The sequence below is a fragment of the Netta rufina genome (assembly GCF_964035555.1).
Source record: "Netta rufina genome assembly, chromosome: 7".
Classification (NCBI taxonomy): Eukaryota; Metazoa; Chordata; class Aves; order Anseriformes; family Anatidae; genus Netta; species Netta rufina.
This window is the reverse complement of record NC_140130.1, coordinates 31,776,079-31,802,278: the sequence shown is the minus strand read 5'-3', so window position 1 is coordinate 31,802,278 and position 26,200 is coordinate 31,776,079. Positions and strand designations below refer to the sequence as shown.

The 26,200-nt window shown below is 41.1% G+C and overlaps 1 protein-coding gene across 1 annotated transcript in view; it reads right to left on the bottom strand.

Moving 5' to 3' along the window:
• Positions 1–26,200, bottom strand: part of GRK5 (G protein-coupled receptor kinase 5) — a gene marked incomplete at both ends in the record, with an annotated part of 157,304 nt that overhangs the window by 8,378 nt on the left and 122,726 nt on the right. The window contains 8 exons of the mRNA XM_084289786.1: positions 3,995–4,203; positions 5,466–5,555; positions 6,374–6,411; positions 11,009–11,199; positions 12,044–12,184; positions 12,730–12,793; positions 15,796–15,888; positions 18,763–18,863. Coding sequence (XP_084145912.1) covers positions 3,995–4,203; positions 5,466–5,555; positions 6,374–6,411; positions 11,009–11,199; positions 12,044–12,184; positions 12,730–12,793; positions 15,796–15,888; positions 18,763–18,863 — 927 coding nt within the window. The remainder of the gene's footprint in view (positions 1–3,994; positions 4,204–5,465; positions 5,556–6,373; positions 6,412–11,008; positions 11,200–12,043; positions 12,185–12,729; positions 12,794–15,795; positions 15,889–18,762; positions 18,864–26,200) is intronic.

Sequence of the window (26,200 nt, the reverse complement as noted above, 5' to 3'; positions counted from 1 at the left end):
GACACTGGATGTGTCTAAGTAAGGGCAGGATTTAGTCTAGACTTAACAGACAAAGCATGACTAGAAAAAGACTTTCAAAGAAGACTCTTTGAGTAACAATGGTGAAGTTACATTAAAGTTCTTGTTCTTGATAAAAAGAACTCTGATATTTTCATGTCACTTATTTGATCCCAGCTGGGGATTCAAACTCAGCAATGTCTGAGACTTTTTCCAGGACTTTGTTTTGCTTTCTTTACAAAAAGAAACAAGCGTTGTGAGGATTGCTAAAAAAAGACAGCAGTCCCCAAAGCACAGCTTTATTTATCTTCACGTGATCAGTCAGTTCATATCCAGATCATACCATATAATAAATAACTCTAAGTTCAAAGATGTTAGTCTTAAAATTACAGGAGTAAGGGAAATTCATGAAAAGAGAAAAGGGGAATAGTAAAACCAATTCCATTGACTAAGCTTATGAAATAAAGGGATCACCGAGATAAATTTCAACCCTGAAACAGATATAAACATACTATTTTTAACAATTTATAGAGAATAGAAAAGTAATACTATAGATGTCTCTGATTTAACAAACAAAACAAGACAGTGTTGTGGGGACTGAGGATGCTAGAATGGCATAAATGATTGTACATTGCACTACTTATGGTTATGATAATCACAGCCCAATCTGGCCAAATGTAGAAGAGTCAGAACTCTCAGGCATGGGTAACAATAAAGCTCATTGCACAGGCTTAGAACAGAAGATACTATTATTATTTTTATTATTATTATTATCACTAGCTGTAGCAGTAATAATCATTTGAAGAGTAAGAATTATTCTACTTAAAGTAATTCTTAGGAAGCACTGATAAACTTTAAAGTATAAAAATATATGAATAAGTTGGTTTCCAAAGACGAAAGCAGAGAGAAGGGATGAAAGCAGACAGGAGTAGCAGCAGCATGATGACAGCGGTTCTGGTGGTGAGTGAAGAACAGAAGAAATTGGTTTTAGGAAAAAAAGAATCCATCATCTTGTAGTTGGTTAGGGTGGCACTTCAGGAAGGAATCAGATATCAGAATTACAGAACAGCCGAGGCTTGGAAGGGACCTCTGGAGGTGGTCCAGTCCAAGCCTCTTGCTCACAGCAGAGTCACCTAGAGCAGGTGTAAGGCCATGTCCAGTTGGATTTTGGATATCTCCAAATGCAAGGACTCCACAGCCACTCTTGGCAACCTTTTAAAAGTATTTATAAGTATTTGACTACTCTTGCAATGAGAAAGTGTTTCCTGATTTTCAGAGGGCACTTCCTGTGTTTCAGTTTGTGCCCATTGCCTGTTGTTCTGTCACTGGGCACCACCGAGAAGGGTCTGGCTCTGTCGTCTTTGCACCCTCCAATCAGATATCCCTTCTGTGGACTAAAATGGGAGCTGTAGGAATAAGACATGACAGGAAAGCAAGAAGGGCCTATCCAGTATTGTTCACTTGAATGTGCTTCAAGTCACATCCTTGGATGCAAGACTGCACTTGTCAGGGGAAACACACGTACGTCAATGAGGTACAAGTCATAACAACAACAAACAGGGAGTATTTCCTAGAAAGATTGGATTTTTTCAGAGAAAAAAACAACAAAATGAAACATGAAGCAGTTATGTTATATGGGAACTATGGGTTGGGGAGCTTCCCAGAAAGCCAGCTGCCCCTGTTCCTAATTATTTATTATTCATCTCTGCTTCAGTCCAAAATGAGGGCTGATTTATGGGAAATGACTTAGAAAATGAAACATGGAAATATGGGATGGATGATGATTAATGGGAGCTATGGTATGTCCCTGCAAAAACACAAAGGGCATAAACATCCAGGGGAGGAAGGTTGATGTGGAGTGACACTAAAGGGTTTTCAGGAGTAAGTGAATAAAGGCAATATATTTCCTGATGGTAAGGCTATCAGATCACAGAGCAGTACACTTTGAAGAGAAGATTAGGAGACAAGGTGGAAAACATGTTCCTCACTCTTGCTGTGAAGAGTCTGCTACAGGTAAGCCTTTTGTGTTTGGATATTTCTGATGGCCCAAGTTGAATTTATGTACTACAGCTTTATGCTTGATTTCCAGGTATGATGGAAACTTAATTATACTTTTATTTATTTATTTATTTTTGTTCCCTGTTAAGGTGCTGATAGAAAGCAACACAGTTCTAGTTTTCAATATAAAGAGTAAAAAGAATTTGAGAAAATGTATTAGAATCTTGGATTTTTAAAGAATCACTTGTTAAAAATGACTTTTGGATGGAAAACCTCATATTCCATCATACTCATTATCAGAAGTAAGGCTTTTCCTGTCTTAAGACACAACAATTTTAATGCATTAATATTCACAAAGGACAGCATTCTCTTTGGATCCATTAAGAGTTTGCACAAACCACCTAAACTAACATGACTTATGATTGGACAGTAAAGCAGTAATGACCAAGTTGTTAGGGGTGATTTTCGTACAGTTCATGCCTTTCCTGGAGCAAGGGAATGAAACAGATCATTTCCTGAGGTTCCCTGAAACATGGGTTCTATGGCTTGAAGATGAAAATGACCACTACAACATACTGACTTTTGCTGTCTACTCCCCTGGGAGAGGTAGATCTCCAGCACTATCCCATCAATGCTACATTGCTACTAATTCTTCTCAGCTTTTAAAGAAATGCTTGGTTATTTTTCTAAAAAGTGTATTTTTATTCTTTTATGTCTCATGCCTGCAACTAACTACAGAACAAGCAAAGCATTTTTGCCTTGTGACATTTTCATTTCATGCTAATACTTGAAAGTGCACAAACTCTCTGCCACTCCACCAGACTCTGCTCTTCACCTGGTAGGAGTTGAGATGCTACTAGAGAAAAGATGGCAGACCTTTTGAGCACATGAAATGATCTGTATGAGCCTGTGGCTGTCCTACATCTTTTTGCGCTGGGACTCTGAATCTCAGATTAAGGGCAGTGTATGGCCTAAAGTATCTATCAAGAGTGATGTCAGTTAATTACTACCCTGGGGATTCAGCAATGACTTGGTGCACTGTGAGTTAATGACTTCCAGGCATGATACTTGGCAATGCTACCATTATTACTTTGCAAGGAGACTTCAGTGTCTCTTCACGAAGCCAGCCAACCAGAATGTTGTTGATATGCTGTTTGCTTGCCTGTTGCACAAGATGTTGGTGCAACTCTCACTACCTATTTGTTGATCTTTCTCTCCCTTCATTCTTTCTCTACAGTTTACATAGATATGTCACCGTCTCCAAAGGAGACTTCACTCTTTAGCAAACAAATCAAGAAAAAGGCTACATCCCTTTCCAAATTACAATTCAGTCTTCTAAAGATGGATGTTGACAAGACATTGATGAATTCAGACACAGCTTTGAGATTTCTCAAAGGGTTTGAGGATTTCCATTGTCAGACATGGCTATTGTGCTATGAAAATGACTCCCAGCTGAAAGGGTGAGAAAACATTTTAAAGGACAGCTCAACAGTATTAAAAAAAGCTGGATACCCTGGCACCCTGGGGGAAAATTTGCTAACAAAGTTAGTGAGATGGGGTGGGACAACATTTGAGTGTCACAATAATTTCATTGCATAATCTTTGTCCTGCTTACCCCCAGCTCTCACCAAAGACAATGGAAGCATGGGGTTTTCAGTTCCTTGCAGGAGACACTGAGAGTCTTGCATCATCAAGTCCTTTTTATTTTTTCTACAAGATTATAAAACACAGAAAGGCATTCTTGACTACAAACTAACATTCAAAGTCTCACGAGAATAGATACCGCTCCCTTGGCCATAAAACTTTGGAGAGGACTCAAAATGACCATGATCCCAAATAAACACAATTTGAATGAATAAAGAATGCAGTCATCCCATCAACAGATGAGCTTGATTATTGCTCGCCTCTGCAGCCCCTCTATGGTACCGCATTACCTCTCAGACCGTGTCAGATGAAGCCTGCTAATGCAGCTGCCACACTGGGCCTTCAAGCCCCTTACCATTTTACAGATGGACTTGGCCTCCTCAGAAAACTTATGGGAGTACACCTCCTCTGTCTCCAGCACTCTTCTGTCCACTTCTTCCCTCTTCACCTTCTCTTTCCTTCCGCGAAATGGTGATTGCCCAGCAATCATTTCATAAATGAGACAGCCCAGCCCCCAGTAGTCAGGGCTGAGTGTATATCTCTGGTTGTTCAACACTTCTGGAGCTGTGGAGGAGAAAGATGTATCCTGTGACAATGTTTGATGTTGGCGGGAAGAGACAATGGTGGGCAGAATATAAAAATACCTCCTGATTTCTGATGACTGAATTACAGAAAATGCAGCATGTTACATGCTATGCTATTTTCTCTACATGCCATGTTCATGCTGTCTTCTGAGTTCTCTACCAAGCCAGACCAATTGAAAAAAACAAAACAAAACCAAACCAAACCAAGTTGAAGCTAAGTATTAAGGAGAGGCCCAGTCTTAAGAGTGCTTCCAGACTTCTCTGTTTATGAAATGACATACAAGCACACATCCTGTAAACAACAGTGACATTTATCCAAAAACAAATTCTGTCTTTTCATTCAATTTATAATTTATTTCCCCTCCTTCAAAAAAAAAAAAACAACGAATCTATTTGTTTTGTGTTGCAAACACCCAGTTTGCTGTGGGCATATAGTCACTTCCTTGCCGGCATCCTTACCTTCCATCCATGGTTACAAACACACACACATATGCTCATGGGCACGGAGTCTTAGTGTGTACACAGAATTACACTGAAATAACAAAACTTAGAAATGACAACTGACTTGCTTTCTTTCATTAAAGCTTCCATATGTTACAACAGTGGCTCATATCAGCTAGCTTCTATTTAGTCAAATAAGCACGTGCAATTTTTATTCCACAAGTTATGCCTACCCAGAGAATGCATGAAAATAATTACATGCAATTTCAAAGATTAGTTTAAAACTAGTTAAATCTGGGAGTGTGTTTTTTACCCACATACAAATCTCTACTCTTTTGTGTAGCCTCCCACTGTCCAAATAGCAAAATATAGATGTGGACTTAGCCACTTCATCATAAACATACAAATACTTTTTAAATACTATACAAAGTAGCAATGAGAAAGAAATCTTTTCTTTTCTTTGTGCACATAACCCTACTGAAATAAATCTATGATAAAATCACTAGAATTCCAGTTGTCTTTTTTTTTTTTTGTCTTTTTTTTTTTTTTTTTCTAAAATTTCCTTGCTGATTTAGCATTGTAGACCAGTCTCATTATGAGCTGCTGTGGTCCAGCCTTTTCTTGACTTCTGATTTCCTCTAGATTCTTTTTTATTTTTTTTTTCTGGTTTGCATCAGGGAACTGGACCTACCAGAATGTGATTTTTTAAAATTCTTTTTCTTAAGCCTACATGGCAGAAAGATCTCCAAAGCTCAAGTAATCTCAGCAAATTGTCAAAAAGATGAGCTACTGAAAACTTACCCATATACCCTACTGTTCCTACCCTTCCACGGATTGATTCACCCTCAGGGATTTTAACAGCTAGGCCCAAATCAGATATTCTAATATGGCCTGGAAGGAAAAACAAAAACAAACAAGACAACACAAAGCAGATATAATTGTTTGACTCCAAATTAGCTCAAAAATACAACAGTTGTCAACACTACAATACTCTTGCAATTTACTGTTATGATATGTGAGGAAATGAGTGTCCTAAATCACTGAATTGGAGTGGCTTCATTGATAAGGAAAAGAGGAATTACTGAGAGGGATATAATGCAGTGAAATGTTAACAGCCAGGCTATGGACTAGAGTAGATTGCGTTAGGCATTTCAAAGCAAACCAAAAAAAGACACCGAGTAGCATACTGTAGTGGAGTGTCTTGAACTGATCACAGTGGATGGATGGGCTGACATAATTCTGAGACTCTTTGATGGCTGAAGGGACTACATCTGGTCTATAACTCAGCATAAGATTTGATTATCGCTGCCCTCAGCAGCAAATGGGTACCTGGCTTTGCATAAAATGAGAGCTGGCTCAGCAAAGGACGAAAGTACTTTTGAAAATGGAGCGGGGAGCATAGATTAGAAATCACAATGTCCTTTGTGTTGTGCTAGCCTTGTAACAATAGGGATGGAAAAACAATGGAAAAAAGGCAGACACCACCAGCAAAGTCATGCTCTCAAGAACACACCCTGCTGTGTAGCACAGCTGCTTCCTTCCACCCGTGCAGCGAGTCCTAGCACTTTACCCACCCCAAGACATAGTATTAGAGTACGCTGAGCCTCTTATTCACTTCAGAGCGTTATTTGTCTTTGTGCAATATGTATCCTAAAACTAACTTAATCTATTTTACTGTGAAAGAACCTCTGTAAACCTCTGAGACTTACCATAATCATCTAGCAGGATATTTTCTGGCTTCAAATCTCTGCAAATGAAAGATAGCAGTTATTTGTATGAAGCTGGGTTTGATAACATAAGCATATGACAGTGTGTGAGTGCATTTATTACTAGTAATAAACCAATTGAGTGTCAACTCAAACAGTAAGGAACTCATGGAACCAATACAACTTTCTGCAACTCACCCTGTAGTTAGAACAAAACCATATGTCTTTTTCTAAACTGGAGTTACATTTTTTCCACTAAGCCAAGCTTTTAGTTCATAATGCACTCTATAATGGACTCATCCATCTAGACCAGTAAACCCTGTAAACCAAGCCTTGTAGTGCTGCGTGTTGATAAATCTCTGCAACATTTCCTTTTATAAAATATTTTTGTTAAAATATTAAACATTTTAAAATATTTTATTTGCTTATGAAAATGATAACAGCAATCCGCCGGGCTCAGATTTGTTCTGCTTGGCGTCTGGCTCAGGCCAGTGACGTGAATGTGTGCACACACACTTGTGCACATGTATAACGGCTTCAGCTAGTTTGGAAAAATGAGGGGCAGAGAGGGGAATGCTGTGCCCAAATTAAAATTCTTCTTACAAACATTTAGGAAACTCTGATGCCTATGTGGTTTGGAGCAGTGCCACGAAAACTGGCAAGGTGGTCACGCTGATGTCAAAGATGTGCCTTTCGCTGCTCATGTGGAAAAAAAGAAAATCCCCAATCCAGCCAAGTTATGAACTTCTGAAAAAATATCTCCCATTTTCATATATGCAGCAGAGCTGTGGCAGGTCATTCTTATAAAGGGCTTGTCCACACCAAGCTGGCTCCACCAGCTGCAGCTTTTAGGTGCTGTCCATGCCAGCCCCTCTCCATCCCTGCCTCTCCTGGTGGGGGGGGGGCTTCTGTCAAATAGGGAGCTGTATGGCTGCTCTCCCTGCTCCTACGAAGTCATCGCAGGGGCAAGGAGCAGCCTCTGCATGGGCACGGGGCAGAGAGGAGCCAGCTGGGAGCTAGGGGAGCCTGGATCAGGCACCAGTGTGGTTGGGTAAGGCAGGGAGAAGTGCACTGCTTTGATTCACAGCTTTCTGCCCTGATTTTATCTGACGGATTCCTGCGGAAACCCAGCATTTTGCCTGGTCCAAATCCAAGCAGTGCTCGGTCTCGCCTTTTTTCAAGGCCTCCTTGCATTTGCAAACCAGCTTGATTCCGTTAGCTTCCCAGCAAGACGCATTTCTTTTCAAAGAGCAAAGAGAGGCGGGTGTGCAAGAGGAACCCTCCCAACAGGAGCCGCATGCTGCACAGCGGCTGGGCAGGAGGCCTCCTGCATCACTTCAGTGCCATGAGTTTTCCTCCGAACAGATACGTGGCAGTTTCAACGTTGATGAAAGTGACACTTCAAAACCTGTCTCATTTCTATTTATATTTTTCAAGCAAGAACACAGAATGCTGTGAACAATCTCCCCTTCTCTCCTGTTTCGGACACTCTGAATCTCTCCAGATAAATGTCACTGGGTGCCCAATGATACCAAGCTTATTTTCCAAGTAAACAATATCGAAATATGTGAAGGGCGTTCCCTACTTATTTTATAAGACTTAATACAAATCCCTTAAGAACTATTTCCTTGAAGAACTTAGACTTCATTAGTTACTTCATCCTCCACTCCAGCACTTATTAGTCCCTCCTAAAGCTATGGCTATGGCTAAATGAAAAGGATTCCACATGCTAGCAGAGAAAAGATATTTTCTTTGAATGAGAAAATGAGAAACTCCATGAAGACTCAGAACAGTTCAGTCCTTACAGTCCTCTGTGATTTAGGGCAATTAAGGCAGACTTGCCTTCCCCCTCAGCCATCACTTGTCATTTCTGTTTTCAGATCTCCGGTTCCTCAGGATCAAGGCCGGCTCCCTTTGCATGGCTAACACTTGGAAGTGTCAGGAAGGACTGTGATTTCTGTGCTGAAATGTCTAGAAGAATTAAGAGCCTTCTGTGGACCTGGTTATGTGTAAATATGCTTCCCAATGGTACAGCTTCTGAAATGTAAACTGGCCTTGCCTAAACATACTGAAACATAAACTGCTGGCACGGCGCCCATGCTGGAAAGGCTATAGTGCATTGTTCTGCTCTACGGGACAGCATAAACAATACAATTAATCATGGTGGACAAGGCTTTGCTGTGTACTGTAATGCCTAGGACATTGTGATCTCGATGCAGATTGGAGCTTGCAGGCACTGCTATAATATAGATATATTGCTCTACCGCTATTATGTATATACATACAAATTCGAGGAGAAGCAGAAGGTTTTCTTGTTTGCTTTCCATGAACAATCAACCCATTGACCTTTACTAACATGATACAGTTGAGAAATATATTGGAAGCTCCTTGTTTGACAAGGCAATTCTGACTTTTTATCTGATGCTGAACCTGAAGTCTGGCCCGGTTGTTTTTTTCGGGTCACATACACAGTGTGCATCAGTGGTGCATGAGATGCGGAGGTATTTTGGAATGCTCTGATTTACTCAGAAGCGTTTTGTTCACAGAAAATGAAATTAAGTCTGAGGAATAAGTGTTTTGCTATGAATTATTCACCTTGAGAAAGCTGTAGCATTTAGTTGCTATATTTTATTGACCTATATAGCACTTTTCGTGGGTCCCAAAACACTTTGCAGTATTACAAATTAGGGGTCTCTGCAACTGCTCCTGAAATACTGCTAGAAAATGTCACCTACTGGGGTATAATATCATTCATCACCAAAATGAATGTGCCATCTGAAGTGCAAACTAGCAACTCTTTTAAGAGTAGCATGAAACAAGCTCTTAAGAAGGTAGGATGCCATTTCTCTTAGAGCCCCATACTATTTTAGATGGCCAGATCTAATTTGTTTTATTAGAGAGTGGCATTGGTATGGCATTTTACCAGGCACGTTATGAATGTATTTTTCATTTTCATCAATAAGGTATGCTTACGATTTATTTTTTTAAAGAAACAACATAATACCTCCTAAAAGTTTTCTGAATGTGATAGGATGATTTTTAAAGAAAAAGGAAGCCAGATATGTCACTCAAGATCTGATTTTTCAGTTGACATTAAACATTTAATTCCATTTTGTTCCTTGAAAAATTCTACTTCTGGGCCAGTGCCAAATAAATCAGCATATTATCTATGTCTGCCCTCCTTGTACGAGCTAGCAAGATCTGAGTCACAGCAAAGCAACCAAGTAGCAATTTGTTAGAGAACTCCTCCAAGGAACAATATCATAATTTATCTATATACAGGCATATACACAATGCTTATTATACATGGGCATGTCAATGATTTGAAGTGTAGCTTAGTTAAAAAAAAAAAAAAAAAAAAAAAAAAAAGCACAACAAACCACCATATTATTGTCTATTAATCATTGTCCTTGGATGCTTGGATGTTCTTCCATCAATTTACAGGACCTCTTCTGCTGTGAATGCTAGCAATAATGATTTCACAAGCTAGGATCATGAAAACAAGCATTAAATGTTGTTTATAACTGTATTGGTTGTTGATTAAAGAAAAATAAATAAATCCCCGTGGAGCCATGAGAGCTCTCTCTAGAGCCACCCTTCATATCCAGCCAGTAAACCCTAAGATGTCCTGACAGAGTGCTTGTGTATAACCATAAGCCAGCCTGGAAACCAAGAACTTGGCTCATCTAGCTAATCAAAACTAGAATTTCCATGTCCTAGAGCATTAATCTGTGCCCTTTGTCTCAAACCCTCCTGTGTTAATTACTCTGCTGGAAGAGAGGGAAGTCCGTGGCTGCCTGCAGGACACTGCCAGCCAGCGTCCCAGCTCCGCAGCAGTAATGGAGACCTAGAGACTGCCTCATTTTGCAGGAAAAGTAGGAGGCAGCAAGGAGAGATGCGGGTTTGCTGCAGGTCCTGAAGCACCAGCAGTGTTCCAGCAGAGAGCTTGTTGTGCTCTCTGTGAGGATGTGTAGCTTCTCGGATGAAAGGGGTGTCTGCTTTCCAAACCCACTTGGCCCTCAGCTGGAAGCAAAGAGGCACCATTTGTCCAGAGTGCCCGAACTTCAGAGTGGTTCCACCTGCTCTAGCACAAACTGCATGAGAGGAGAATGAAACCAGCACAAAGTACATGAGAAGAGAATGAAACCAATTACAGCACACTACCATGGCTCATGGGCCACAGCTTTCCCTTCATCATCTATATATTCTGCTCCCTATGGGGCAGGAGAGGTGTTTTTTTTCCCCATGCCTGATGTGTCATAGCCCCTAATGCAACACAATCTAATTAAAACAGAGGCTTGAATAGAATGATCTCCATTTCATACCAACTAGAAACTTGATTCCTTAATTATATCTCTTTAAAGAACTTTCATAATTCTCTCAGGTCATTCAGTGCATGCTGAGGTAGGATTTGGGGGAATTTTGTGTTAGTTCTGTGTAATTTAAACATGATGTTTTTAGTGAAGCAACTGCTTCCTTCCACTGGTACTGAATCGTACTGTATTTGCACATGGGTCTGCAAAATTTCATCAGAGACACTGAGACACCTAAACTGTATTGTACCACCATGAGTAGGGGGGATGCAGACAATTCTGTTCTACCAGATAAAGTTGTCTTAAGACTCTCAAGAATACTTACCTATATACTGTGTTTTCTCTGTGAAGGTCTTCTAAACCACAAAGAATTTCTGCTGCATAAAACAAAGCTCTTTCCTCTTCAAAGCCTGGGTTTCCCATGTTGTAGATATGAAACTTCAGGTCACCTCCATTCATTATGGTCAGAACTAAACACAGTGCATCCTTTGTTTCATAGGCGTAGGCTAAATTGACCTAGGAAAACATTTGTAGCATGGTTTTGACAGTTCAGTTATCTACTAAGGAGAAATCACTCACTTTTCATTAGCAATTTTCACTAGATAAAGAGGAAAAAAAACCATTGAATTTGACAAGGGCCTTATCACAATAGCAAACAGGCATTTTAAAAGTACAGAAAAATGTTGTTATGTTAGAATTAGGTTACGTTGTTATGTTAGATATTAGGATTTTATAGATTGATTTGTTGAACCCAGACTACTCATCATCAGAATCCCCAAGTTTAATTCTCAGATGCTTCCAGGCAACAGAAATCTTAACAGACAAGGGGAGATCCAACTCCAGCTGCTCTGTTTTGTTGGACAGCTGTCAAAAAACCACCATCTCAGTGGGTTCCCAGATAGCCCACAAGAGCTGGCAGAACTCAGGAAAATCCCAAGTCAGGCAGACCAGCTCCACGTCACTGGCTAGATGCTCCTACCAGCCAGTCTCTTCTGATCTATTTGGGCTGAATCTCCTTCAGTCTGCTCCAAGCTCCTCTTTCCCAGGCTCTGGGGATTCAGGTAATCACGCAGGATAAAAATAGCTCAGCCTGATGCAAGCCCTGATGCAAGTCAAGGCTGTAAAGAGCATCAAGCTCACATGGTAGAAACAGGCACCTTGCTTGGTGCATTCCTCACAGACCACAGATAAAAGCGAGACTCTGCAAACGCGCATGGAGCAGGACTAAGGTGAAATGTGGAAGGATTGGCTCCCTACAGAAAACGGCACCTTTTCTGTAACAGGAGTTGGATCAGATACAACAGGAGAGGGTGCCCAGCAGGTGAGCACAGAACTAAGCTCTAGAGAGTTCAATACTCACTACAAACTGACTATTGACTTTTTCTAAAATCTGCTTTTCATTTAGTGCCATGGATTCGCCTTTCCTCTTTTTTATTCTCTTCTTCTCTAATCTTTTGCAGGCGTACATCTTCCCTGTTGCTCGGACTTGGCAAGCGCAGACCTGAGAATTAAAGAGAACAATTGCTGGGTAAGTCAAAGAAAACACTTTTTCTGGGTTGCACTTTGCTCCTCACAATCTGGTCTGATCTGATTTAGTCCTTTTAAGGCTAGAGACAGTGGTGGAGCGAATAAGGCTTAGGCGGGGGCATCTGGGGAACCGTCTACAGTTTCCAAACCTGCTGTGTAATATTGGTTTAATTATTCCACTTTCCTCCGCCTGCTTCCTATCCCACCTCCTTTTGTCTGTGTAGATGGTAATCTGCTCCGCAAAGGCCTGCCTCTGCCTCCTCAGACTCTGCTGCCCAGGCAGTGACCTCAAGCCATTAGTAAAATACAAGTAGGGTGTGACCCTAATTCCACTGTGACTGCAACAGTCAAACACAAAATAATTTTCGAAAGTGTTCTTTTGAGATTGCAGTGTCAAGAGAGGTTAAGTAAAACCGTCAGCAATTAATGAAAATCAGCCTCTGTCTCATCAAGATACTGTAACCTGCAGTGCCTGAGAAGCAAGAAACAGTCTTAACAGAAACTTTCAGAATCACTCACCTCCCCAAAGCCGCCTTTCCCTAGCACCCTGTACTGCCTAAACGTGTTTTTCGTTACTGGTTGCCTGGAAGAAAAGGAAGAGAGAGAAAAAAAACGACACACTACATTTAATGCACTCTCTGTGATTTATTTATTTCAGGGCATACTTTTGAAAAGCAAAATAGATAAATATTATATAATCACATTATTTCAAGGTAATTATATTATATAATATAATATATAATTATGTAATTACATTACTTCAATACTATGTATGGCCTGAACTTTTCAATTCCAACATATTAAGCTGTAATAAAATACAACACATTAGTGAGTCATCAGGATAATTTCTGCTAGCATCTTAGGACTGAGGAGGGTACTGAATCTCCGTTACACAGTTTTGGCCTTTGTCAAGCAGAGACGAGGCCTGAGAGCTTGCAACAGCATTTTAATTCCACAGCTCATCTTGTGATGCAGAGGAATTTCTTAAGGGTCGTGCTGGGCTAACATCTAATTACTTTGGTCTTCAAGCTGAGAAAAAGAGATCCAAGATTCAACCACTATGAAAATACTTCTGTTTTCTTGACCTTAAGCAAAACAGGAAATCAATATGAAACAAGCAAAAAACAATCCCGGGAACTGGAGAGGAGAGCTCGGATCCCATTCACAGAAGGGTAGGAGCAGGAAGCAGGGCTCGGAGCCCTTCCAACCCGACCTGAATTACCTGCCTCTCGGGACAGCACCTCTGGGCAAGAAAGGAGGAAGAGCATCTCTTTCCTTTCAGGCATGTGAAACAGATTATCTGCAACCACTCACCTGACAAGAAAGCCTTCTGGTTCAGTTCCTTGAGCAAATTAAGCAGAGGGTCTTTTATTTTTTTAATTTTTATTTTATATATTTTTTTTCCCCTCTGGTGAGTTAACCTGTGTGAATTTTCTGTAGCAATTTAAAGGCCAAATTAGGGGTTAAATAAGTCTTTCTGACAGCAGAGTGCTCCGCAGGGGTACGAGATCTAATGAAATTCCCACAAAAATCTGCTCTACCAAAAGGGCTCCAGCCCTAAATCTAGCTTCTACAGCTTTTGCTATCATCAAAGTTTTACAGTGTGACAGAGAAAGAACTCAGGGCTCTGAGATATCTGATTTTGTGTCCACCAGTCTATCACTAAAGTTTTAAAATTGCATTAGCAGTCGATATGAATGTTCATCAGAACCTCGTTGGAGCTTTGTTTTCCTCTGGCGGGCAGCCAGCCGGCAGAGGGAGCACAAAAACACGGCTGTTCCAGCAGCGGCGATGATGAGGTTGATGACAATAAGGAATAAACGTTAAAGTGAATCTTTTCATTTATGCTCATCATTGTTTTTAAAAGTAGAGGGAGAAAACTCTGCAAATAGCCAAAACGGAAAGAGGAAAAATGCTGTTTTCAGGCTTCTAAGAAGATACTGCAAATTCTGTTAGGGTTAAAAGCAACAATTAGCAGAGATAACTACGTGCTCAGCAATGTCCCTGGAGTAAATCGACTGTTTGACTCTTCACTGGAGCCAGCAGGCTGCCAGAAGGAGCTGTTGATCACTCCACGCTACTAACAGCTCTTTGCTAATCCTAAAAACAGTTCTCCTTAAGCCGGATAGGCGCAGCCAATAGCTTGTCACATTTGTTGGGGGAATGGAAAAAAATAAAATCCTCAAAGCATTTGAGAAAATTCCTTATCCTGAATGTGAAAATAGCTGGGAAATAGCCTGGCTAGAGATGAATCATCTGATGTTTTTCAATTGAAATGGAAGAGTAAATGCTGGATTCAGAGGAGGTGGCATGTGGAGCATGTCTTGGCATGAAGCAGCTCTCCCCTCTGCCCACCACCTCCCTTCCCCCTGTGTGGCAGCTGTGTAGCTTTCCAGGGAGAGTAACTGGCACAGCTCCTTTGATCTCCGAGCCCTTATGCTCATATCCAACACTCGAGGATCTGGTCCCAGCTCATCTGCCGTAATTAATTCCATTTGTGGCAACTGGGGCTTCTCTTGACTCAAGGTCGCTGTCACCCAGCAGTGGTCATCTGCTACGGCACTCACCAGCAAGGAGGGGGCAAAGGTCCCATTCCCTGCAAATTAATACCCACTAAGGCAGCTTGCTCATTAAATGTGCTCTTCAGCATCTAGCCAATAAATACCATGTGGGACCTATATGCTGCATTTTTGTCTCTTTACGGTGTTTTAATAATTGTGATAACTGGTCTAGACAAAAAGTCACCATATTCGGAGCGTAGCTAAATAGAAAGACAACAAAAAATCTGAATGTATTTTAATCGTACCTAATACCATTAAACAGCAGAACATTCAAGCTTTAGAAGCCAAAACAGGCTCCCTAGTGTTTTGGGATGGATTTCTCTTTTATTATTTACTTCCCTACCAAGCAGCATCTGTTTCACTCTTGCTTGGGCAGTGTTTGTGAATGCAAAAGCCAGAGACTGGATGTGTATCGTACATTTCGCGCTATAGATGCACAAGGCTAGGTCATAAACAAGCGCAATGTGTCCTCCTGCTGTGCCACGAATAGCTCATTGTGACAGGGCCTACAATGAAATTGGCCACAGAGGTTTCCCAGATCACAGAGGAGACTTGGATTCCTACTTTTTATGGGCTGTACGTCTTGTCCTATTCACCAGGCATGCACAAGCGTGCTGGGCAAAGAAGCTGCCCAAGCTGCTTGCTGGAGCCTGCCACCTCCAGGACAGCGGTGTCCTTGAGAGGGAAGGCAGTGGCTAGAGAGCTTTTCTGGGTGAGCTTCCTTGGAGTACAGCTCAGGGAGACAGGGAGTGAGTCTTGATGGATCTTTTGAAGGAGAACAGCATAAAGAGGGAGGGAATTGCTGCATCGAGAAGGCCATAAATGGCAAGCACTGGGAGGAGGTACTAATGATGCTGAAGAAAGGACAAAACTGATTTTGCCTTCAAGACAAAGGGACTGTACGTGCACCATCTCAGCTGTCAGATTTTGGCAGTATTCTATGAGCTTTGCATGGAAAGTGAAATAAACCTTTTGTATTCATTTCTATTATAAATAAATAAATAAATAAAATATTGTGACTTACCTTTCCAACCACTTCCACTGCAGAAACCTGTCGAAGTACATGCTGTTTAGGTATTCTTGGAATGGTTCCCCACTGAGGTGGTCAAGGACAGATCTATCTCAGATGAAAAGGATATATAAGCATTTTATAATCCTGATCTTGGAGCAAAAGAGAAACAAAACAAGACGAGAAAATACAGACTTCTTGAACGGTAGGGTCATTTGACTCCTACTTAACTCCTATTTTATTTTACTCATGGTTTCAGCCTAGGAACAAAGTGATATGTTTAATGTGTTTCATAAGAGAAGGAGTTACAAAAGCTAAATAGAAATATGCACTGATAATGCTTGCTGAAAATTAACAAGAAGTCTTCCATTGGCTTAAATGAACTTTTACAAAGGCTGTTAAACGCTAGACAAGTATCTTTGCTTCTCTTAATAAATTAAGTCTGGCTTAACACAACACCTGCAGGAACTGAGCTCCTAAACTTTGGGGGATGTTTACATCTGGACTGAAAATTTCTGCCTGAAGCCCGTATCTGTCCAAGACAGACCATCAGATGTTATTTTGAGAAAAAAAAAAAAAAAATCAGTCTGAATTCCTGCTATACAGAAGGATTAATAACTGATTAAAGTCCAAGGGCTTTTCCTAACAGCAATGTGCCTTGTAGAGTAAAACAGAAGAAAAAGAGTCCGAATAGTGATCTGGATTTGTTCCTGGATCAAGAGAAGAATTTTGGGACTCACACAGTAGCTGCAACGTCTTTATGAAAGGCCAGTATGTAACTGTGACAGATAAGTATGTTGCTTGTGACAGGCAACAAGCAGCCAGAGACTAATAGACATCCCCTGAGGAGGGCCAAGTGTTCAGAGAGAAGAAAACAGAGGCTGAACTGAGAGCTACCTGAGATGGAAGTGGTCATGCTGCTTAACAGGGGACTATTGACCTGCTGGTTTGGGGTCCTACCTTGCTTACTGGGGCTCTGCTGGCTGGAGTGTCTATATCTAAGAGTAAATAGACACTTTTCTAGATTTTGCTGTAGGAGGAAATACTCTGAAAAATGACTCTGGTTTGGGAACAGATGAACTGAGGCTCATCCTGGGGTGGTTCTAGACATGAGCAAACATTCAGGAAGAATAATGAGTCTTCTCAGTTCAGTTCCTCTCCATTCATGAACGACTATTCCTACGTTTTTGGATTTATTTATTTATTTTTTAATAATGATTCTTGCACCATACATTAGGAACAGGCAGGTAATTGCAAATATTCCATATTCAAAAGACAAATTGCTGCTGTTTTCATTGGCTGTGTCCAACTTCTGATTGGACACAGATCATACAGTATTTGTTTTAAGGAGATGAAATATTTCCCTTAAGTGAACATATTTATTTATTTTTTTTTCTTTTTAAAGAAAAAGTCTGCCTTAATGAGTTTTGCCAAATATCCAAAATCAAACTGAAAATTATAGGGGAAATTGGAGGGAGGCAGGGGAAGGCAGTCAAAATATTAAAGGTCAAAGCAGCAGATACAGTTATACATACATTTCTTCTGCAGACTGATCTTAACTAGAAGGACTTGTCTGAAACTCATCCCTGCTCCTGCTCCGACAGGATAGAAAGTTTCAAATTTATGTGCATGCTCCCTTTTTTGGTCCGGCTGTGAACACTTCCAAAATTAACATTATTCAGTACATTTAGTAAGTACCAACAGCAAGTCTTTAAAACTTCTCTTTGACGCCATTTCAGTCCACCTAAAACGATCATCAGCATATTTATGAACAAGGTCTCAAAACTGGCTAATTTATCTGTTTCAGTTGAGAAGAAGGAATGGCTGTCTGTGAACAAGAGCCTGAATTAAGTGGTGTCCAACGCTAGCCTATTTCTTTCAGTTAATTAAAAGCTTCACGTACTTTAAAGAACAATAGCTGCCTTTCACCACTTGTTTGCTTTTTAGTTCCCCTCCTTGGCAACAACAAAGTGCATTTTACAGTAAACTGTCAGCTTTCAAATCGATTTCAGAAATGGAAACAGACATCAGGGTTTTTTATGTCAAGCACAGCTCTGCCTTTGTCATTGTGACTGGCACACACAACTGGTGCAAGTTATACTAGCATCTCAACATGACACCGGGCCAATGCAAGTAAACTAGCTATGTTATAAGAGAAGGCCAGAAATAACCCACATCTCCTACCAACGCAAAGAATAACTGAAAACAGAAAAGGTCAATGAAATGAGTCAAAACAATGAATGACAGCGGAGCGAATTTTACAAATCCCCATTACATCACCCAGGGAAAACAAACTGTGCTCAGCCAGAAACCACATGGGCCAGCTTGTGATGATCCCTCCTTTTCATATTTTTGTTGGTTTATGATCTACTGGCGTGAACATACTCGGGTCAGTACTTGCAAATGCAGATCGCATACCTGGAGCTTTAGAACATAATAGTACAAATCGCCTCGCCGCTACAAAACCTGATAAGCCTTTTCCCAGACAAAGGATGAAATAATGCACGTACGTTTGAACTCCACAGACAGACAGTAAAGCATTAAAAAAGCTCCATTCTCCTGCTGAAGATTTTCTGGAAAAGCCATGCAGAGCAAGTTTGCACATTCCTCTGTCTAAATGGACTGTATAGCCACTTAATTTTTATTCATTTTGAAACAGAGATGTTTTCTTTGGATACATTAGCATTGTAGCTCTTTTCACACGGCATGAAATCCATGGCTGGTTTACTTGGCTAGAACACTCTGTCAAATACCTGAAACACTAAGTGCCTGTGTGTAGTGTATATAATGGCATGGAAATATTTATTATATTTCATTCAGATGAAATGACTTCACTCCTTGTCAGTTATGCCTCCAGGATTATGAACGTAAACTGAAGAGACATGCCTCGGATTCAAATTGCAATTTCTCTTTTTACCTGTCACTGTCTTTACAAGCTGCTGACTGCAGCCGTGTGGTCTTTGGATATCAAGTTATACTTACTTTGTACAGTGAGAGAATAGCTCTTTGCAGGGGCTGTTTTCGAGTTTTTCCTCTGTCTGTTGGATAAGATCTTGACTGACTTCTGGAACGAAGGCTGGAGACTGGGGGGAGAACAGAGGGGCACATTATCTCTGTGACGAGGTGCAGATTCTCCTCTGTTAGCATGTAAAGGACACATTCATTATTTATTCCCTGAGCTGCTTCAATTCAATTCCAGCGGTTGTGTAAAAGCAAAGGAGCTTTACGTCAAACAGCAGTAAAATAGGATACCGTGGTAACTCACTCCACATTCCACTCTATCCTCATATTGCTTTTCTGCCTCCTCCTGTACCTTCACCTCCTTGCCCAACCTCATGAATATGCAGGACCCACTCCTTGCCAATTCTTTGAACTGCTCCCTCGCATCCCATGAAAAATGTGCTGGCCTGAACTGTGTACAGACCATTCTCTTAAACAAAAGAGAATTTGCTCAGTGTTTTCACTTCATTGATGATTCATTCTGCTGTCTGAAAAATCAGTCTTCCATCTTTCTTTTTTTTTCCTAAACTATCAAGATTTCAAAGGAAAACAAGAGTGGAGCATTTGTATTTATTGACTTATATATAAATAACATAAAAAGATGCTTGCAAAAGTGTCCGGACACTTTAATTCGTCATTAGAAGGACAGGTTTAAAATAATCATTTCAAAAAGAAGCTTTGCCAACCAAGCACATAAACTCTTTTCATCCTCTCCTCCCTTCAGAGAGACTGTACATTCAGCCCCCTCAAAAAGCCCTTACCAAAGAGAGGTCTTTTGCAGCATGCCTCCATGGTTAACCAGTTCAGGACCTTTGGGACTAATTATCTATAAAGACAGTTTTTAGGCAGCCCACATTCTCACGCATTAAAAGTACACTGTAATTACATAAAGAAGTGTATATGCATGCATGTGTGAGTGCCTGTGTGTGTGTGTACACACTTATTTAAAGACATTTCTCCCATTCACACGAAAGCCCCTTCCTATAACCAAAAGATTTTTGGCATTTTCAGTATGCCCAACCATAGACGACAACAAAAAACATCTTTCCTTGCAGAAGACACAGCACTTGGTAAGGTTCCCCATCCATGGCCGTGACCACCAGATGTGCTGAGTGGGTGGGTCACAGAGCATCATCAGTCATTCCTGGCCAGATGTTCTCATTAACTCACCCTTAGTTAGAGATATCTTGGCAGGCACTGCAACGCATTGCAGGCAGAGTTCAAAAACACTGGGAATGAGGACAGAGGAAGGGGCAGAGGTGGAACCGGAGAAAATCTCCAGCATGGTGAAAGCTGAATTAAATCTTTTATCTTTTTCTTCCCAGTGCTGAAATGTGAATACGAGCCTGTTGTGACAAGAAAAAGTAAGTTTGTTCCACTTGAATGTTTTTTAATAGGACCCATGGTTTACAGAACTGTCTGTGCACGCTGCATAAGGCAGTCTCACTATTTAACCTTGAAAGACAATCTGCAGAGCATGCTGGATATCTTTGACCTCGCTGAAAAATTTCCTCATTTCCGCCATATATTTCTCCATTTCCTCAGATATATCCACTGTTAATCACAGGCAGAGCATATCGCTAATAATTAAGAAGTCTCACAGTTTCTTGATAGGCAGATGAGCCTATTATGGGGCTGAGAACTGTGGGGCACATCTCAGTTTTAGGTCAAGAGAATAAGGAGAAGCAAGAAGAGTGAAGCACAGGAAGGAGGGATGAAACCCCAAAGTCCTTTTCTCCAGTCCTACAGCTGCTGGATTGAAACTACAGGGGGGAAAAAGAAAAAAAAAAAAAGAAAAAAAAAAAAGAAACCAAAGCCTAACAACTAGCAGCATTTCAGTTAATTTTGCAAGAAACCATATGAATGAATACTCCTAGTTTGTACGTCGCATAGTCAATGGGGTGTGCTATACAAGCTCCTCTGCAACCCAAAGCTTGCACATGGCTGCGTGAGTCTACTGCTCTGACACAGTTATTTTGAACATCTTTCTGATTCATAGGGTAGAGAAAAAATGCTGAACTCTGTAGTCTTCATACTTATGTGAATCAGGAGTGTCTTTTTCTGACCTGAAAGGGGCTATACTTCAGAAAAAATGATATTAGGACCTCTAAATGTAGTTGCTACCAGTAAAATCTAGGATTTCTTCTAGATTTTTAGGCCAAAATTGGGAACCAAAACTAACTATTAACCCCCTAAACTAAAATAATTAGACATTTAGGCCAAGTGACTTGATTCTTCCAGATGCCAAGCAACTTCATTTCCCATTGGCTTAACTGGGAGGAGGTAAGCTGCTTGGTGTTAGTGTTGTAGACTGCACATAAGTATTACTAATGGGCAGCAGATCCACACACAAATTTACCACACAGTAGCTTACTTATGTTGCCATCCCCTAAAGACTCCAGAGCTTTGAAAAAAAATCCATTTTTACTCAAGTCCCAGATTACAAATAAAAGGTCCTCACTATGGACAGGTTTGGACGTTCAGTGTGCCTCTTCCCCTTTCTCATATCTCTGTGTCCTCTCTGCTGCCAATGTTACAGCAATAATTCCATCAAATTCTGTCTGAGATCAATGTGCATTTGAAAAAAAATATTCTAAACATCAGCTAAATTGTTTTCATAAAGGAGAAAACAAAATTCTTATAGAGAAAGGGGAGAAGAATGAATGAAACAAACTGTAAGACAATGTGGGAAGTTCTTAAAAATGGCATGAACTTTCTCCACATTTGTGGGAGATACAGTCACCACTTGGTTTTTCAAAACCACTCATTGCTGACCTTTGAATCTTTGCTTCCTCTGAACATATCAGGAGCAAGCTAACAATATCAAGGTAAGTAAAGACACACAAATACGCTGACATTCTGTACATGGACTAGAGCCTTCCAGTGCAGAGCAAACACTTCACTAGACCACTTCATTTTCTGTAAGAGAAAACTCCTTTTTCTCAGGCTAATCATTTCCAAGGGATCTGTAGGTGCAGCAGGACAGGGACTGTCATTACGCAGCCCTTTTTGTTCAGAGCAGAGTGGGGGCAGATTCCCCATGCATATGGGGTGAGCATACCCAAACCTGTCCAGCCCTGCCCGGAGTCCTAGGGAGTCTTTGTACAACCCTTCCTGAGGTTTTCCCTCAGACCTCACTGTTCCCACTGCCCCCATCAAATAATCCTTTCCCTGTTTTGAGTACTGTGCATACCTACAGCCTGCAGATGTTAAAACAAAACCAGAAACAATTGCAAACCCAAACCCAGCCCACCAACCTACTTTCGCTCGCCTGGAGAACAATTAGGAAGCACAGGTTATGAGCACAAGCAAGCATTTGGATCCCAAGAGCGAAATCATCCAAAGGTAACACTTTGGCCTCTTAAGGAAGAAAAAGTTGCTTCTTCCCAGGGGAGGTGCAAAAGGTTTCTGCAGCCCCGATGCCATGGTTATTAGCACTGTTCTCCTACTGCATTGTGGGTCCTGGCTGTAAAAGCAGGCTTGGCTTTCACAGGGGAACAGACACCTTTCTGAACGTATTAAATGTCCCGCGGCAGCTACGAGAGCCACGCACCTCCATTAAGACATCTGAGCTTGGGACAAAGGATTTTCTGCTAACTCTTCAGAAACACCTGCAGAAACCTGTTACATTCCCTTATATTCAAAAACAAACCACCGAGTAGTTTTAACAAGTACAGTCTTTTATTTTCCCTGACTATTCTATTTCCCAAAGGCAAAGAAAGTGATTTTGATCTCACTTACACTAATGTAAATCAGAAACGAAGCCAACCGAGTCAACAGAGTAACACCAGGGTAAAGCTAACGGGACTGGAACCAGATTCATGGCCCAAGACTCTGGCACTGCAAAAAGTGCTTAAATTGATCCAACAACATTTTTTTCTCTCATCAGGTTACCTTTCTTTTTGACCAGACAGTTTAATAAAAGGCCAAAATCCCAAACTGTTTTCACCAGATTTTAACCAAAATCTCCTCTCTCCTGTATCTTCTCACATACAGTCAGAAACTGAAAACCTTCTTATATTTATTTTGTCAGCAAAGCAACATCTCAGTTTATGATGCCCTCTTGTTTAATTTTTCAGAAAAAAAAATGCAGCTAGGAATTGGATTGGTGTTCATCCAGAAAACCGGACAGGGCTACACGGTTACTTCTGAGTGCCAGGGAATACTCTGAGAAAAAAAATCTGCACTTCTAAATTTTATTTTATTCATATTTTTTTTCTGATTTAAAAGACAAAAGATAGTCTCCCAGTTGCTCTTCCAGTTCCAGAAGTGGCTTGAAAATTGCAAATTCTTGGTGGGCGCAGAGGGCACCACAACAGGAACACAGCCTGGTTTGTCCTGCATTGCCAGATGCAGCTGTGTGCGTGCAGCACCTGTAACCAGCCCTCTCACGGCACTTGGCACCTCACTAAAGGTACCAAAAAGAGGTGAAATCCAGTTTAGACTCACACGAAAACTTCCAGGCTGCATAGGTCCCCATTATCTGTTATTTTAAGTGTCACCTTGTATTATGATACTTTAAAATGTAAACTCTCCTTTTTGACAGCTCAGTAAGTTTTGCTGCAGGCTACTTCACTCAGCCCATCAGCCCCTCAGGCTTAACGGAACAGGACAGAAAACAAGTAAGCCTCCTGCTAGGACCTTCCCTCTGCCTTTAACATGGTGCTTGCAGCACTTCTCATGGTACTTACACTTCCCTGACAGTGGGGAGGACACCTCACCTCTCATCGATCAAAATCAGCTCATCAGGCTCATTATAAAACAAGCTGAAACGCTGGCAGTGCCAAGGGAGGCATTCAGGAAACCTCTTATAATTTTACTTTTTCCTTAAAAAGTGTTATTTGTTCTAATTTTTCCTTGAGATAGAACTGCCAAATCATTGAAATGGGTGACTTCGGTCCAGATGTGGTGCCTCGAAGTCTGTGGAAGTGAAAGCAGCCAGCCAGCTAGCTGCTGTAAAAGTATTTTCCTGCTAACTCCGTCAGTTGGGGTTTGCCGTTCTGAAACCAGGGTGGGGTGAGCAGCAGGTGTCTGGGTGTAACCAACTCCAATTATTTCCAGTAACTGCATGGAGCCCAGAGCAGATCCTTAGGAACAAGAATCTGCTTTGTGAAAGAACAGTCCTGCTTCAAAGACACTTGTCTCAATCACCACGGTCTCCTACAAAAAGAAATAGATTGCAGAACCCTGAGCTTTGGCTAACTGGATCACAAAAAGGGATAGCAATGACTTTGGTCAGACTGACGTTGCAACAAACAGAACAGATCTTTACTACAGAGGGATAATGGCAATACTTTATCCTTACACAGCGCTTTTCTTCCAAGAACCTTAAAACATTAAAACTCTGTTGCACGATTAAGTCCTCACGAGGCAATAGGTGGCAATCTCACAGTACTTTAAGGAACAGTGAGCGGAAGAGCAGGGTGGTTAAGAATTGTGTTTTGCAGAAGTGTTGGTCTGTGACCAAAATCAAAGAAGTCTCACTGAGATAAGTGGAAGCTAGAGATGCTCAGATTCCCCAAATCAGTCAATCTGTAGCTTGCAATTACTGAAAAAAGAAATAGAAACCTAGAAATACAGGTTTGCATTTTCTACCAACTCTAGCCAGTGGATGTGAGTCATCATAGTATCTTAAAACACGACTGTTCATCACTGCCAAAATGATATGGACCAGGAAGATACCACACTTAGAGTGAATAGACTTCGTACTAACTTTGTGGTTATAAATACAACTGCTCTCCCAGCAAGTTTCAGACATGCAGCCATGATATCGAAATGATATGAATTATTTTAAAAGTCACTTGCATAAAACAAACAATGTGCAGCATATGTTACATCTCAGGTTATGAAAACATTCCACAACAAACAAGCTTAAAACAATTAAAAATGTTTCAGTCAATGGACAAAAGTTCAAGCTGTAACTTCTCTTGATCTGTCTCCAAGCACTTCTGTCTTAATGATATGTGTACTGTCAGCGGTTGACAGCAATTTTCCACATATAATCTCTTTGCAAATCTCTACATGGATTTGCTACCAGTGGAGACCTCAAAACTATGGAAGGATCAGGCTGAAACGAACTTTGTTGTGAGGTGGTGCATGATGTGATGAGTTCATACACAAAAGCCTGGAAATACTGCCTTCACCCAGGTGTCTGAGGAAGGCTCAGCTAGCAGGGGAAGTAGTTTCCAGGACATGTAGTGACTATCAGGGGTGACTGCCCTCAGTCCTTTGAGGCTATCACTTATAAGGAGCCATAAGGAGGACTGTAACTAAAGCGGCTACTAAAAAAAAGGAGACTGGGTAGATGTACATAAGTCATCCTGGCAGCTACCAGAGGCATCTCCTCCTGCATTGGGCTGGGGCAGGCCAGCAGCACCCGAGATTCAGCCTGAGCTTGGAAAGCAGCGGCCACGCAGCTGGTGAAAGACAGAGGGGAAACGTGAAGGGACTGATGGTGAAAAACACAGGGGAAGGCAAAGAAGGGGAGATAGAGCAGAGTCTTGGCAGTAGTTTGATTTTGGGAAGTCCAGGTTAGGCACGTTTCGACCTGGTGAGGGAAAGGTTGCAGTACGATCACAGCACACACAGTCTCCTGACTCTTTTTGGTGTTATGCCCAAAAATATTGGAACATTCTTTTTTTCTTGCCCTGTGTCTGATCTTGTCTGCTCATATTTAGCAGTATTTGTAGTAAGCAGCCAATTTTACATCAGGAGCAGCTGCAACATTTTAAGTAATCAACTTTTGCATTTTCTTTTCCTTTTTTTTTCCTACCACAAAGTCATCTGGGTCTGTATGAGGCAAACCAGTAAAGCACAAGGCTTCATAATTCCAGGATATTTTCTTTGAGATGACAGATGAAGGAATTGGCAGTGAGGTTGATGGGGAGTATGGAGAGCAGCTGTATTATTAGTAGCTATTTATCTATTAATAATGTGTACAGACATTATACCTGAGAAAGGGGGGCCCATAGTGCAGGCACAGCTTACAGAGCTCCCAGTGCAAACCAATCACACTAGCCCTGGCAGTGGGAACACACGAAATACCTCACCCAGGATTATAAAAGTGGGTCTTTGGCCCACTCTTCTAAGAAGCAGCCTGGTGCTGTGTCTCTGAGACAAATGGGAGCCCCAGTGCTGGGGGCGGGATGACTTGCTGGTAGCTAAATGAACCGAATCAGCAGTGCCTATCAACTCCGGGGTTTGTTTTGTAGCTGCAAACCGATCTGGAGCCGTGATGAATCTGTTTTCCCTCATATTCTACTGAGCTATCAAAACATTTGTTGACACAGAAACATACAATGGCTGAAGACAATAGAGCCCTCAGCAAACAGCTGAACATGTTCTTCTGCCTGGAGGGGCTGTGTTAATCCATCACAAAATGCTAACAACCTCAGTTTATGAACTTATTTACTGAAGCAGA